This window comes from Rhagoletis zephyria, unplaced genomic scaffold (genome assembly GCF_001687245.7).
Source record: "Rhagoletis zephyria isolate East Lansing unplaced genomic scaffold, Rhagoletis_zephyria_1.1 Rzeph_scaffold_02342, whole genome shotgun sequence".
Taxonomy (NCBI): domain Eukaryota; kingdom Metazoa; phylum Arthropoda; class Insecta; order Diptera; family Tephritidae; genus Rhagoletis; species Rhagoletis zephyria.
The window spans coordinates 49,012-62,100 of NW_016159426.1; the positions used below are offsets into that span (position 1 = coordinate 49,012).

Genomic DNA, 13,089 nt, shown 5'->3' on the forward strand with positions numbered 1-13,089 from the left:
AAAATCGCCTGAAAAATCGCCTCATGTAAATTCCGTACAAACAACCAAACTTGTCATCGGGTCTGTTCGAGGCACGTAATAAAAGCGGCATTACTGCCGCACTGATGAAAATTTGCAACACTACGTTCTTCGTCGCTTCTTATACATTTACGTTCTTTGTCGCTTATACATTTACGTTCTTTGTAATTCTTCAACCAAAGTGTAAGTGTACCTTTATTGTACAGTACGGTTTGAACAAATATTTGATAACGACAAGAATGAGAAGCAAAACCTGCTCAGCTGTGAAGTTGTCGCTAAATTATAAGCGAATGATAAGGATCACTATAAAAACAACTCCGAAACAGCTGAATGGGAAGCGCCTTGCAAGAAACTGTGATAAAGCAGAATACAAAAGAAAATTGTGCACAACCGTAGTTGTAATTTTTTTGGAGAAGTTCATGGGTGAAGTAATGAATTTATAAGAACGCAATTAATGGAAAAGAGTCTCTTTCTTTAATCAAATAAATAAATAAACACGTAATTTGGTTTAAGTTTTAGGAAAACTACAACTATAATCATCAAAATGCCACTCAAGGAACGCAATATCGCCATGATGGGCTACAGCTCTGTTGGTAGGACGTCAGGGTCACACACTGCTAAATTTTGCAAAGAGCTTTAATATATATAAAAAAAAAAGATAAATAAAATTACATAAATTTTAGTACATTTGCATGCATGATTCAATAATAATTATTATTATTGAATCATGATCTGCATGTACGTCCTTAAATAAATTATCGAAATCTGCACGATATGTGTACACTCTTGGAGTCAAATTGCCCATCTATGTACATACATACATCACCTTTGCAAACTGTGGGGTTTTAATTCATACTTGTAGATTTCATATATTGTCTTTAATTGTACTTGATTTTCACGTTGAATNTAAAAAAAAAAGATAAATAAAATTACATAAATTTTAGTACATTTGCATGCATGATTCAATAATAATTATTATTATTGAATCATGATCTGCATGTACGTCCTTAAATAAATTATCGAAATCTGCACGATATGTGTACACTCTTGAAGTCAAATTGCCCATCTATGTACATACATACATCACCTTTGCAAACTGTGGGGTTTTAATTCATACTTGTAGATTTCATATATTATCTTTAATTGTACTTGATTTTCACGTTGAATTTTGTGCTAATAATCGATGTCTAATATGTTTTTCTTTTGGTTGTTATTGAAGGCAAATCATCACTATGTATACAATTTGTTGAGGGTCAGTTTGTGGACTCGTACGATCCAACAATTGAAAATAGTAAGTATGAATAAGCTAGTAAATAATTAAAAGGTTAGAGTTGAGTGGACAAATAAGTTGGTACTAAAAGTAAACGTATACATATAGGTATGTGTATACATATATACATATGTTATTTGCTATTAAACGCGTCTTATTATGCAAATCNAAGAAAGTCAGAACAACAAGAAATATACATGTATATCCTGTTTTTGGCCATCCGAAAGAATTTTAAAAATTCTATAAAAATTTTTTATGTTTGAAATGCAACCGTGGACGCCAGCTGGCAGCGAAACTTGCAAATTCCTGCAAATTTGCGTTCGTGCAGAAATTTGCAAGTTTCTCAACATGAGAGAGAATTTGAGAGAATTTTTTCTTACTCTCTGATATTTTGAGTGTTGGATAATTCTTGCTGGATTTTCGACGAACAAACCTATATACATATGTTATTTGATATTAAACGCGTCTTATTACGCAAATCTCTTTTTATTCAATTTCTAGTGTTATCGCTAGTACTAGTAACCTCAACAATGTGTAAATGAAATAGGCGCGCTAACGCTAACNGGACAAATAAGTTGGTACTAAAAGTAAACGTATACATATAGGTATGTGTATACATATATACATATGTTATTTGCTATTAAACGCGTCTTATTATGCAAATCTCTTTTTATTAAATTTCTAGTGTTATCGCTAGTACTACTAACCTCAACAATGTGTAAATGAAATAGGCGCGCTAACGCTAAAATACGATTAGCTCTAATAACTAGTGATATACCTGATATACCAAGTCACATAGTACCGATGACAATTAGGTATACATACGCATTTAAATGACTTCATCGGTTTTGTGAATTTCGGGGTTTTTGGTAAACATGATTCCTACATATAATGTTGATTATGTTTGCCAAGCATGTATGATCACTCATGAGTCATGAGAGACCATATCAGAATTTCTCCGCCAGTGGCCGTTTTACTTTCAAGCGACAATTTCTCAAAGTCTGCATACAAAAACATATTACGCAGTTTTGTGATTAATCGGCCCTATTATGGTTGTCGATATTCGCATTCGCATCAAATGATACGAATGTTTGCGATTGCCAGCGTTTACATGGGCAGAGAGTCTTCTCTAATCTATATATAAATACGCCACAAAAAAATTTTAACTGTTTTTAGGGCACCGTTCGCTCGATTTCAATAAAACATATACCGATTTAAAGCATATAACTTTTCCTAATTTAGAAATGGTATTCCCGTTACGTAGGGGGCGTGGCATCTGACATACAGGCTAAAATGTGAAAACCTATATATCTCTAAAGAAAGTTACGCTGGGGAACTGAAACTTGACAAGAATGCGTAAATTGGAAATACCCTACTTATGGCGAAATGTAGTATATTTTGTGGCACCTCCTCAAACTGAAATTCGTACATCGCATCATATGTTATCAATACCGCACTTACGGCGAAAAGTGCCGGATTTTGGAAAAGGGGGCATAGCACCTCTGCTATAAACTGAAACTCTCACATAATTTATCTCAGGAACCGCTATGTTAGGGTCATTAAATTTGCCACAGCATCATACGTTATCAATGCCGTAGTTACGGCAAAAAGTGGCAGAATTTTAGAAAGGGGGCGCGTCATCGCCCATATAAACTGAAATTCTCATATCATTTATCTCTGAAACCACTTATGTTAACGTCCTGAAATTTGCCACAGCATCATACGTTATCAATACCGTACTTACGGCGAAAAGTGGTAGGTAATGGAATGGGGGACTTGGCACTGCCAATACAAACTGAAATTTTTATATCGCCTATCTCTGGAACTGCTTATGCTAACGTCCTGAAATTCGACACAGCAACATATCGCACACCGTCTTCAAAAGAGTCACAACTCAAAATAATACATTTGTCAGAAAATGCGAAAAACTATTTCTTAGCACATGATAATCATATGGGCAAGGGCGACTTTACCTTAGTTTTTTTTTTATCAAATTATAACAAAGATTTGCTTCAGCTTTTGCTCAAAGGTAAATAAAAGCTCGGTGTACATTTTTAGCGCATAATAATTTTGAGTTGTGACTTTTGAAGACGTTGTGCGATATGTTATTAGTACCGTACTTTCGGCGAAAAGATGTGAATTTTGGAAGAGGGGGCGTGACACTTCCCATACAAACTGAAGTTCTCATATCGCTTTTCTCTTGACCCGCTTATGCAAACATCCCGAAATTTGTCACAGCTAAGTAGGTATTTATGATATTAATAATGTACTTATGATGGAAAGTGGCAGGAATTTAAAAAGGTAGCGAGGAACTTCTATTCACACTGAACTTCTCATATCGCTTACCTGCAGGTACATGTGTAACCGCTTATGCTAACGCGCTGAAATTTGATACAGCTGCATATATGTTATCATTACAGAACTTATTGCGAAAAGTGAAGTGTGTTCGAAAGGGGAATGAGGCATCTCCTATACAAAACGCAATTTGCATACCGCTTTTATCTGGAACCACTTATTCTAAGGTGATGGAATTTGATACACCTTCATCTATTTACATATAATATATAATAACAAGAATCATTCAATTGGGAACCATTTTGTACCAGATTTCTATATCGCATTGAATGATTACAATTTTGTTCAATGGCTTTTAAAAGGATCAGTGTGTTTGTCTTTCGCTTGGTGCAACAATCTTGACAAAACCTCGATTTAAGCCGCCGTTAGAGAAGGAAATATTATATTTTTCAGTTTCAGTTTTTTTTTTTTTATATAGATAGCATGCAGGACTACATTTAAATACATTTGAAGTCAAAAATCGAAATTTTAAGANCGTTAGAGAAGGAAATATTATATTTTTCAGTTTCAGTTTTTTTTTTTTTAATATAGATAGCATGCATGACTACATTTAAATACATTTGAAGTCAAAAATCGAAATTTTAAGGTAGTTTGTTTATATAATCTACAGTACATCTACTTTTCCCTACATATTTACATGTCTTTTATTTTTATTTATTTAGTTTTTGTTTCTTTTTTCCTTAGCATGTTTTTTCGACTGTTATTGTTTTAAAAATATAGTTTGCTGCTAAAACTTTCTGTCTATTTGTACTTAGTGCATAAAGTTAATTTATGCTTCCAAATATTTTGTATCTTTACTTCCTAATAGGCAGTTTAAATAATTGAATTTTTTAAAGAGGACATAAGGGTTCCTTTACTTTATCAAAATGTGCGCATTCAAAAATAACATGGTTTGTTAACATAAATTGTTCAACACATTGGAGCAAAGTTGCCAATTACTTGGGAAAAATTCTAGTCAAAAAAGTATATTCGGATGTTTTCTGCGCTTTTCTGTATATTGAGATTAATCGCTATACATAATACTGGTAGCCATGGCTACTAGACCAGCAACTAGACCCCAGTTGCCATACATAAGAGGGCCATTAAAGAAAAACGAACGCACCTCGGTGGAAATCCTCTCGATTGGTGGAAAACTAAACCAAAATACGACAAATTGACAGATATGTAGCTCGTTTCTGTAAAACTTCTCTACCAAGGCGAATTGAGATATGAATTTGCCGCCCTGTTCTCTACTCTTTAACTTGATACCCATATTGTAACAATTCATTAATTTTATAAATATAATTGAGTTTAAAAATTTTTAAAATAGGTGGCAACCCTTCAAATTTTTGCGATGTCATTGGTTCTGGTATTAGGTTCATTCCTTATCTTTTTGGACTAAAATCTGAAAAGTGTCAAAATGCCAGAGCGTAAGCAAAATGCGCTCACTAAAAGAGAATAACAGGAAAAGTAAAGGAAGGCAAAAATCCAAACTTTTAGTGCAAAGAATGGCAACAACAAAACTAACATCAAATAAGAATGGAAATGTTTGTACAAAACACATTCACACAAGCACTTGCTATATCAATTATTTTTTTGCCTACTTCCAATTTCAATTCACTTTTTTTACTTTTTAGATTATTCTCACTTTTTGCGTATTTTTTAATTTCCGTTAATTTAAATTCAGTTGAGTTTGACACTTTTCTGGATTTTGCCAGAAAAAATTCTTCTGACTAAATCTGACTACTTCGGACTGAAGAGTCACTCTTATTGAGTGTTGCTCTCTCATTTTTGCTGTCATTAGGTTCGTTCGCGTAGCTGTTAATTGTTCATGTTTAACCAAAACTTACAAGTTTTTGCGTTCGCGTACGCAAAAAACTTGCAAAGTAGGGGAAATTGAGAGAGCAAAGTGACATTTCATTTTGAGGGGAAGCTGCTGGTTTCTGCTGGAAAAATTTTTGCCAACAGCAATTTGCCAACAGGAAAACAGCTGATCAAAAACAGCTGGTTGGCATTTACGCAAATCACAAAATTGAATTTGATAGTTTGGAAGTTAAAAATTACAAAATGCGACTAATTAAACTTGTAAGAAATAAGTAGTTATTTGTTTAATCAATAAACTGTGTCAGTATAACACTTTGCGATGACTTTTCGTACGTTTTAAATTTTACACTTTTGTATGTAAACAAAAATTATATCAGCTGTTCGTCTAACTTGCAAGTTTCTGCAAATTTTCTGTTCGCGTACTATTTTGGATATTTCTCTCTTGTGAGCGAACAGATGACATTTCGCCGGAATTTGGCAGTTGGTTGGTTTCTGCTGGAGATTTTAAACGAACGCACCTATTTTCGAGTTAAGGAACGCTTTTTGGACTAAATCTGACTACTTCGAACTTGTTCTGACTATTTCTGGGAGATAAGGAACGCAACTGTTATACCGAATAATAAAAAAATATATTCAAATCGGTTCAGCCGTTCTCGAGTTTTGATGACCGTGACAACACATACATAGAAGATGTCCAATGTGTGCTCTCGATTTTAATCTTTGACCACACCAAAAATTCCACATTGTACATTCATGAATGAACTTTCAGTTTCTCGATTAACTTTACAATTCCTTTGAGTAATTGTAAAAACTAAAGTACTCTTGCAATTCCAGGTAATGGAATTGAACAAAAAAATCAATTTTACTTTCAATTCCTTTCAAAGGAATTGGAAAAAAAATTACATTACTAGCAAGTAATTTATTCCAATTACAATATGAAATTCCTTGTAATGGAATTAAAAAAAAAAAAAAAAATANAATTTATTCCAATTACAATATGAAATTCCTTGTAATGGAATTAAAAAAAATAAATAAAATAACTTTTGNAAATAACATTTGAAATTACTTCAAGGAATTGAGAAAGTAATCGATTCCTTTGCTGTGGACTGAAGGAATTGATTCCTAATTACAATTCCTTGTAATTTGTAATTGGGAGTAATTTAATTCCTAAAGGAATCATTACGACCCAGCTCTGGTTCCAAGTGAGCAATTTTTCAGTGCAGCCGGCCTTATATACGAGCCTCTAAGAAATCGGCTCAGGTGGGAAAAGGCAGCAAAATTACATTATTTTGAAATATCATATGCCCCTTTTGAACTTTGACCTCTAGACTTAATCACTGTGCGTAACCTAGCACTCGATCAATGTTCTAATACTCATTTACAAAATTTTTAAGTAATAAAAACGATGACTTAAGTTGATTATAGCTTTTTTAATATTATTCCTAACATTCGCATTCGCACAATCGCATTCCGAAAGTTCGCATTCGCGAATGTGAAAAATATGACATTCGAAACATCCTTAATGTACATACTTAAGAACATATGGCAAATTTACTAAAAAAAAACTATCGCAACCCAAAAACTTGATTTTGCAGATGTTTTGTCTATTAATCTTTTAATATTTAACTTTTTCTTTTATTTTTATAAAAATATAGTTCATTCTATAACAAAAAACATAAAACTCCAGGTTCCAAACTGCGAAGAGATGTTTCGAGTCGTGAGGGGTCTTTCCGCATGCCGGACATTCATTCGGCACATCCGCATTTAGCCTACTCAGGTAGGAGTTTAGCCTGCTGCAATAGCCAGAGCGAAGTTGGGCTATTGTTGTTCTGGTCTCCCGAGGCAGATGGAGCTCCGTCGCGTCAATGACCGGTGTTTGTGTGCCTAGAACGGCATTCACAGGTCTAGAGTCTACATAACTCGAGACTGCGTCCCTGTGAATGCCGTTCAGGGCCTGTCTGTGAGAGCTAACTTTGTTGTTGCTTTCACATGCAAAATTCTTCTTTAGGTGCATTCTTTTGCAACCGAGCTACAAAAAAAAACACTCGCTTAAATNTAATAATAATAATAGATTGGCGCTTACACATATGTTAGTGTTTGGCCGAGCTTCTCCTCCGATTTGTGGCGTGCGCCTTGATGTTGTCACACAAAGCGGAGGGACCTACAGTTTTACGCCGACTCCGAACGGCGATTGTATTTTTATGAGAAGCTGTTTTTCATGGCAGAAATACACTCGGAGGTTTGCCATTGTCTGCCGAGGGACAACCGCTGTTAAGAAAAAACCTTTTTCTATATTTTTTGGGATGTTGCTTTGACCAGGGCTTGAACCCAGGTGCTGATGTGTGAAAGTGCGCACTGCTTACCACTACACCACAGCGGCCGTATACAGTATTATAGACTAGAAATTAGGCTAAGTAGTATCACAAAATTAATAAAATGTAGAGTGGATACAATTATGAAAAATAAGTTCCGAGGGATGACTTAATAAAACTTCTAGGAAGCGAAAAATCGGTAACTAAGTCTTTGAGATGTTATTATTATATTCTGCAAGGCTTCTTAAAGTAGTCGCAAATAAGTTAATAGTAAAAAAAATATTTTTGAATAAAAGCTTCCTAAATATGAACGAAATTGGACCATAAATACTGGTTTACCGAATATCTCGATGTTGCACCATGTATGGGCAAAATTTTTTTATGGAGTTATTGCTTTTCTTCTAATTAATAAACGCTCTAAATCGGATTACAAATACGGAGTTTTCAACTATCTCGACTCCTGCGCCAACTATCGGATTTAGTCATCTTTCGTATTGCATTGTCATCGGGTTCTTAGCCAACTGTGAAGTCTCTAGGTCATCCAAACAAACAAACAAACATACATACAGAGCAAGTCAAATAAAAATAAAAATTAGGGAAAATGAATTAGCAACAAGAGTTTACGGGATGTACATAGCTCAGTGGTTAACGCTTCTGACTTTGAACATCGAATTCGCAGGTTCGATCCCTGCTGAAGTCTAGAAAAAGAAGTCTGATGAGGAGATGTGGTGATCTCCGAAATAGTGCTATAACTTCTACCGCTTAGACTTTGTTGCTTTTTCAATTTTTCCTAATAAACAATCGTGGTACAAAGCTCAATAAAAATATTAAAAAAATAAAATGTTAACAAGCCACAATAACATTGACAAATAAAAATTAGTAATTAGAATGATTTCAACCCATATTTAAGAATCTATGGATAAGTATTAGAGTGTTCCGGTGTATTTAAAATTTGGTTTTAATTTTCAGCATTTACAAAAGTTGCGCGCGTCAATTCGCAGGACTACGACGTAAAAGTGGTCGACACAGCTGGTCAGGATGAGTACAGTATATTTCCTGTGCAATATAGCATGGACTTTCACGGCTATGTGCTTGTCTATTCCATAACTAGCCAAAAGTCGTTTGAAGTCATTAAAATCATCTACGAAAAGTTATTGGATGTAATGGGGAAAAAATAGTAAGCAAAGCAATACAAAAATCAACTTATTAGATAGTATATTAAATAAGTACTTAAAATATTTTTACTAAACACATTTTTGCATAGTGTACCTGTTGTATTAGTTGGAAACAAAACCGATTTACACCAGGAGCGCACAGTGACAACGGAAGAGGGACGAAAACTGGCTGAATCTTGGCGGGCAATATTTTTGGAAACGTCAGCTAAGCAGAATGAGGTAAAATAATGAACCGTTAGTTTAACTGAAATCATTAATATCTTTCCAATTCCAGTCTGTTGCAGACATCTTTCATCGGTTATTAGTATCAATTGAGAACGAGAATGGCAATCCACAGGAGAAGAGTAATTGTATTATCTCGTGAGAATCCAATGTAGACGTAAGCTACCGGCCACATCCACAACAACAAAAACGGTTTTTACCAATTGAAGCATCAACACACAATGAAACGCCAACAACTGTTGCACATCTAAACCTAGAGATATCGCAGCTGTTTTATCCGTACGAATTATGGAACAAACGATGCATGAAACAGCTGGTGCAGTGTTTTGTAGGCGTGGTCGTGGTAATGTTCGCTTGGATGTGTATGTGTGAATTAAATGAATGCATAGGTGAAAGTGTTTGTGCGAATTTTTCTTATATCCCCAGAAAGTAGTTTTCAAATTAATCAGCCTTATCATGAGTTTCATTTTCGCCGCAAATCATTAGTTGCGTTCCAGCAGTAGTACGAATAGCAGGTTTTGCAGGATTTACAGGAGCAGCTGTTTTCGCCATTAATAAACCTTATGTAAGGTGTCATGCGGGAACAGCTTCCTGTAAAATCCTGTAAATTCCTGCTATTCGTACTGCTGCTGGAACGCAACTATTAACTTTTCTCTTTTCGCTCATGTGTATTCACTACGAGTGAATGAAACAATTTGGGGCGAATTCGTTTTTAGCGAAACTCAGGATAAGGCTGAATGTGTCAGCAAGCGCATTGATAAGTTTCGTTTAATGAACATTTAGCGTACCTTCCTAGAATATCACAATTTAAAAATTCAAATTATTCCTGAAAAACTATAATTTTTACCTTCCTTTTATTAGCGCGGGATGTAACGATTTCTATTCTCAAGTTACATACCTGATGACAGTACGAATGGCAATTATAATAGGGAGGTTTTAGTTTTTTAGACTATAATTTTTTTTTATTTAAGCAAAGGTTGGGCGAAATAATTCACTTTGATTTGATTTTAAAGAATATTTACAACTTTTTGTTGTTTTTCTTTTCAACTGTGAGCTGGTTTCCATTAATTCTACTGTGGATAAAAATTTAACTTATCATTGTTTTGATATGCTGTTTTCGCTGGATTATTTTTTATTTAAGTAATTAGTCTTTTGTAAAAATGTGTTACGGATGTAAACCAGTCAGCCATTATAAAAAAGCTATTCGGGAGTAATTTGATTTTAGTTACAAAGGAAGTTGAAGTTAAGCATAGAAATACATAAATAAGCATTATAATGAATCTAAGAAGGACATAAATAAAACAAAAACAATAATAAAGCTTTTGTTTCAATTGCAATACTTAGCTATAATTCTCTTACATACAATTTTAGCATTGGATTAGTAAATGTGAACCCTTTAGAAATACTTCGATGTATACATTCGTTGGTTGAGAAAAAGTTACCTCACTTCCCGTCAGGATTATGCGAAATTTCAAACATTTAGCGCAGTTTCACACGCTCCGGCTAACCGGCAGGCGGTTCGCAGGCACAATATATTTTCGAAGGGTTTATGTAAACATTTAAGCATATTTAATTTCTTTTTGGTAACAATAAAAATAAAATATTGGCACAATTAATTGTTACTAATGTAAAAAAATAATAAAGTATAATAACCCTAGACTCTTCGAGCTTTGTTGTTGTTGTTGTATCAGCATACAAATTCCGAATACAGGGTTTTTAGGGAATGGTGATGGGGTGACTTAGGCCCCTATTATGGTTCACAACTCAACTTAGTTGAGTTGTGTCTGAGACAACTCAACTCGTATTCTATTTAATTACTTGGCTAATTGGATTCTAATGAATTTGAAAGTATTTTTGGTTATTTAAATGTGTGAGCTGAGTGTGTTTACATACAAAATAAGCAAAAATTTACAACCAAAATTTGGAGGTTATGTTGAAGTTGACAGAAGTTACCATTTTTTACTAGAAAGCGATCCCGTCTTTTCAATGTTACTCTCTCGCTCTGAGCGAATTTTTATTTTTTGACAGTTTTACTACACCGTTTCCAACAGTATTTAAGAAAAACACAAATGTATTTCAGAAAAGCACAAATGTATTTCAGAAAAGCATAACTGTATTCTAAAATTATTTTTCTGAAATACATTTGTGCTTTTATGAAATACATTTGCCCTTTTCTGATATACATTTGCGTTTTTCTGAAAATAATTTGAACTTTTCCGAAAAACAATTGTGTTTTTTTGAATTTCATTTGGCTTTTTCAGAAATACATTTCCTTTTCTGAAATACATTTGAGGTTTTCTGAATAAAAAACATAACATAAAAGCAAAAATTGAGCTGTTTCCTGTTAAAATACTTGTAAATATGTACTTGAATGTAAAATAGCCTATTTTCTAAATTTTTTAAGCCATTAAATATGGCAAAAATACATTTTCAAAGCTATCTTACAAATGCTTATATCAAGATATAAAGAGCCCACACAAATATTGCTACAGATATAACTTATATCTAGCCACCAAAATGACAGCTGGGCAGCAATAAATTTAATCACGTGGAGACGGCCCATGAACGAAAGACACAAGATCACGCGGGAAGGAAAGAACGAAAAAAGTTATTTTCTAGCTGCCGAAATCTCGACGCCATCTTTGTTGTAAGAAGTAAACAACGAAGAGAACGGAGAAAACCGCGAAATTGTTGAACGCATGAAAAATCATTTTTATTATGCAAATTCTTCTATAAATCATGCCGTTGTGTTAAATTATTCTTTATCTTATGTGTACACACGTTGTCACAAGCGAAAATTAAGAAAATTGCAGTAAAAAGCCACCACCAAATTGTAAACAACGAAGAAATGTAAACAAACGGCTAATGTCAAAATCGTTAAACTTTTTTCCTAAATGCGAATCTAACGGGCTACTCTCCTGCCCGCGTGATCTTGTCTTTTTGGTTCATGGAGACGGCCAGTAACGATTCGAGCCCGGATTGTTGCGGAGCGGAATGCGGAAACGTAATCGAAATGTAGAATAGGGATGCTTACATGAACGAAAGACACAAGATCACGTAAGAACAAGAAAGTGAAAAAGTCGATTTTTTAGCGGGTTCTACGCCATCTTGTTTCACTGGAAAACGAGCGAAAAGTAAACAAAGCAAAGAAAACAACGAAAACCAAAATTAGCCAAAATTATTGTCAGCCACTTTAAACGCACAATTTAGGTAAAATGATGCAACAAAATGCTTTAAAATGTGTTGTCATGTTGAATTAACTCTTCTTTACGTGATGTAAACAAACGCTCAGCTGACGAACCCGCATTCGCAAACTTCTCAAAACCAGTTACAAATACAACGTCGCGTTCTTACGTGATCTTGTATTTTTGGTTCATGGGATGCTTATATCAAATTCCGGACAGAATGGTTGCTTCCATAATTCAGGTACTTGGTAGCTCTAACAGATGACTCATAATTAATTTTCATTCGTACTGTGTTTTTAACTGTCATTCTGCACAAAGCGCAACACAAATATATAGCGCTCTCTTTTTTTCGCATTATTTATTTCCCACTAGGCAGTATATCCGCTATGCTTGCACCCACCACAAGCCTTGCCAAAAGAGAGAAGTTGGCGAAATTTTAAAAAAAAATGCAATTTTCGAACGTACATAGACGAAAGTGCTGGCGTAGGGAAGTGTAAAAAGGCTTGACAAGAGTGATCAAAAACATTTATCAACCTAACAAATAAAAAATTAATAAATTACATTCGGACTACAAAGCAGCTTGTCATTAGTTAAAATATAAACGCGTATAAATATACTAAATGCGAGTCGAAGTTGCTTTGGTCTTTGTTTTTTATGCTGGCCAAATACGAGTATCGTTAAAAGGGCTAAACTTTTTCTATTGTTTGTTGGAAATTCAGTTATGAGTATTTAAGTTTTTGCGCAGTGCA

At 34.2% G+C, this 13,089-nt stretch overlaps 1 protein-coding gene across 1 annotated transcript; it reads left to right on the top strand.

The window, feature by feature from the left end:
• Positions 1 to 262: 262 nt before the first annotated feature.
• On the top strand, positions 263 to 9,672 carry Rheb (Ras homolog enriched in brain). The gene is made up of 6 exons (XM_017621064.1): positions 263 to 446; positions 532 to 611; positions 1,238 to 1,309; positions 8,728 to 8,935; positions 9,023 to 9,152; positions 9,208 to 9,672. The coding sequence occupies exons 2-6, from the start codon at positions 563 to 565 to the stop codon at positions 9,295 to 9,297; spliced, it is 549 nt and encodes a 182-aa protein (XP_017476553.1). The 5' UTR covers positions 263 to 446; positions 532 to 562; the 3' UTR covers positions 9,298 to 9,672.
• The last annotated feature ends 3,417 nt before the right edge of the window (positions 9,673 to 13,089 follow it).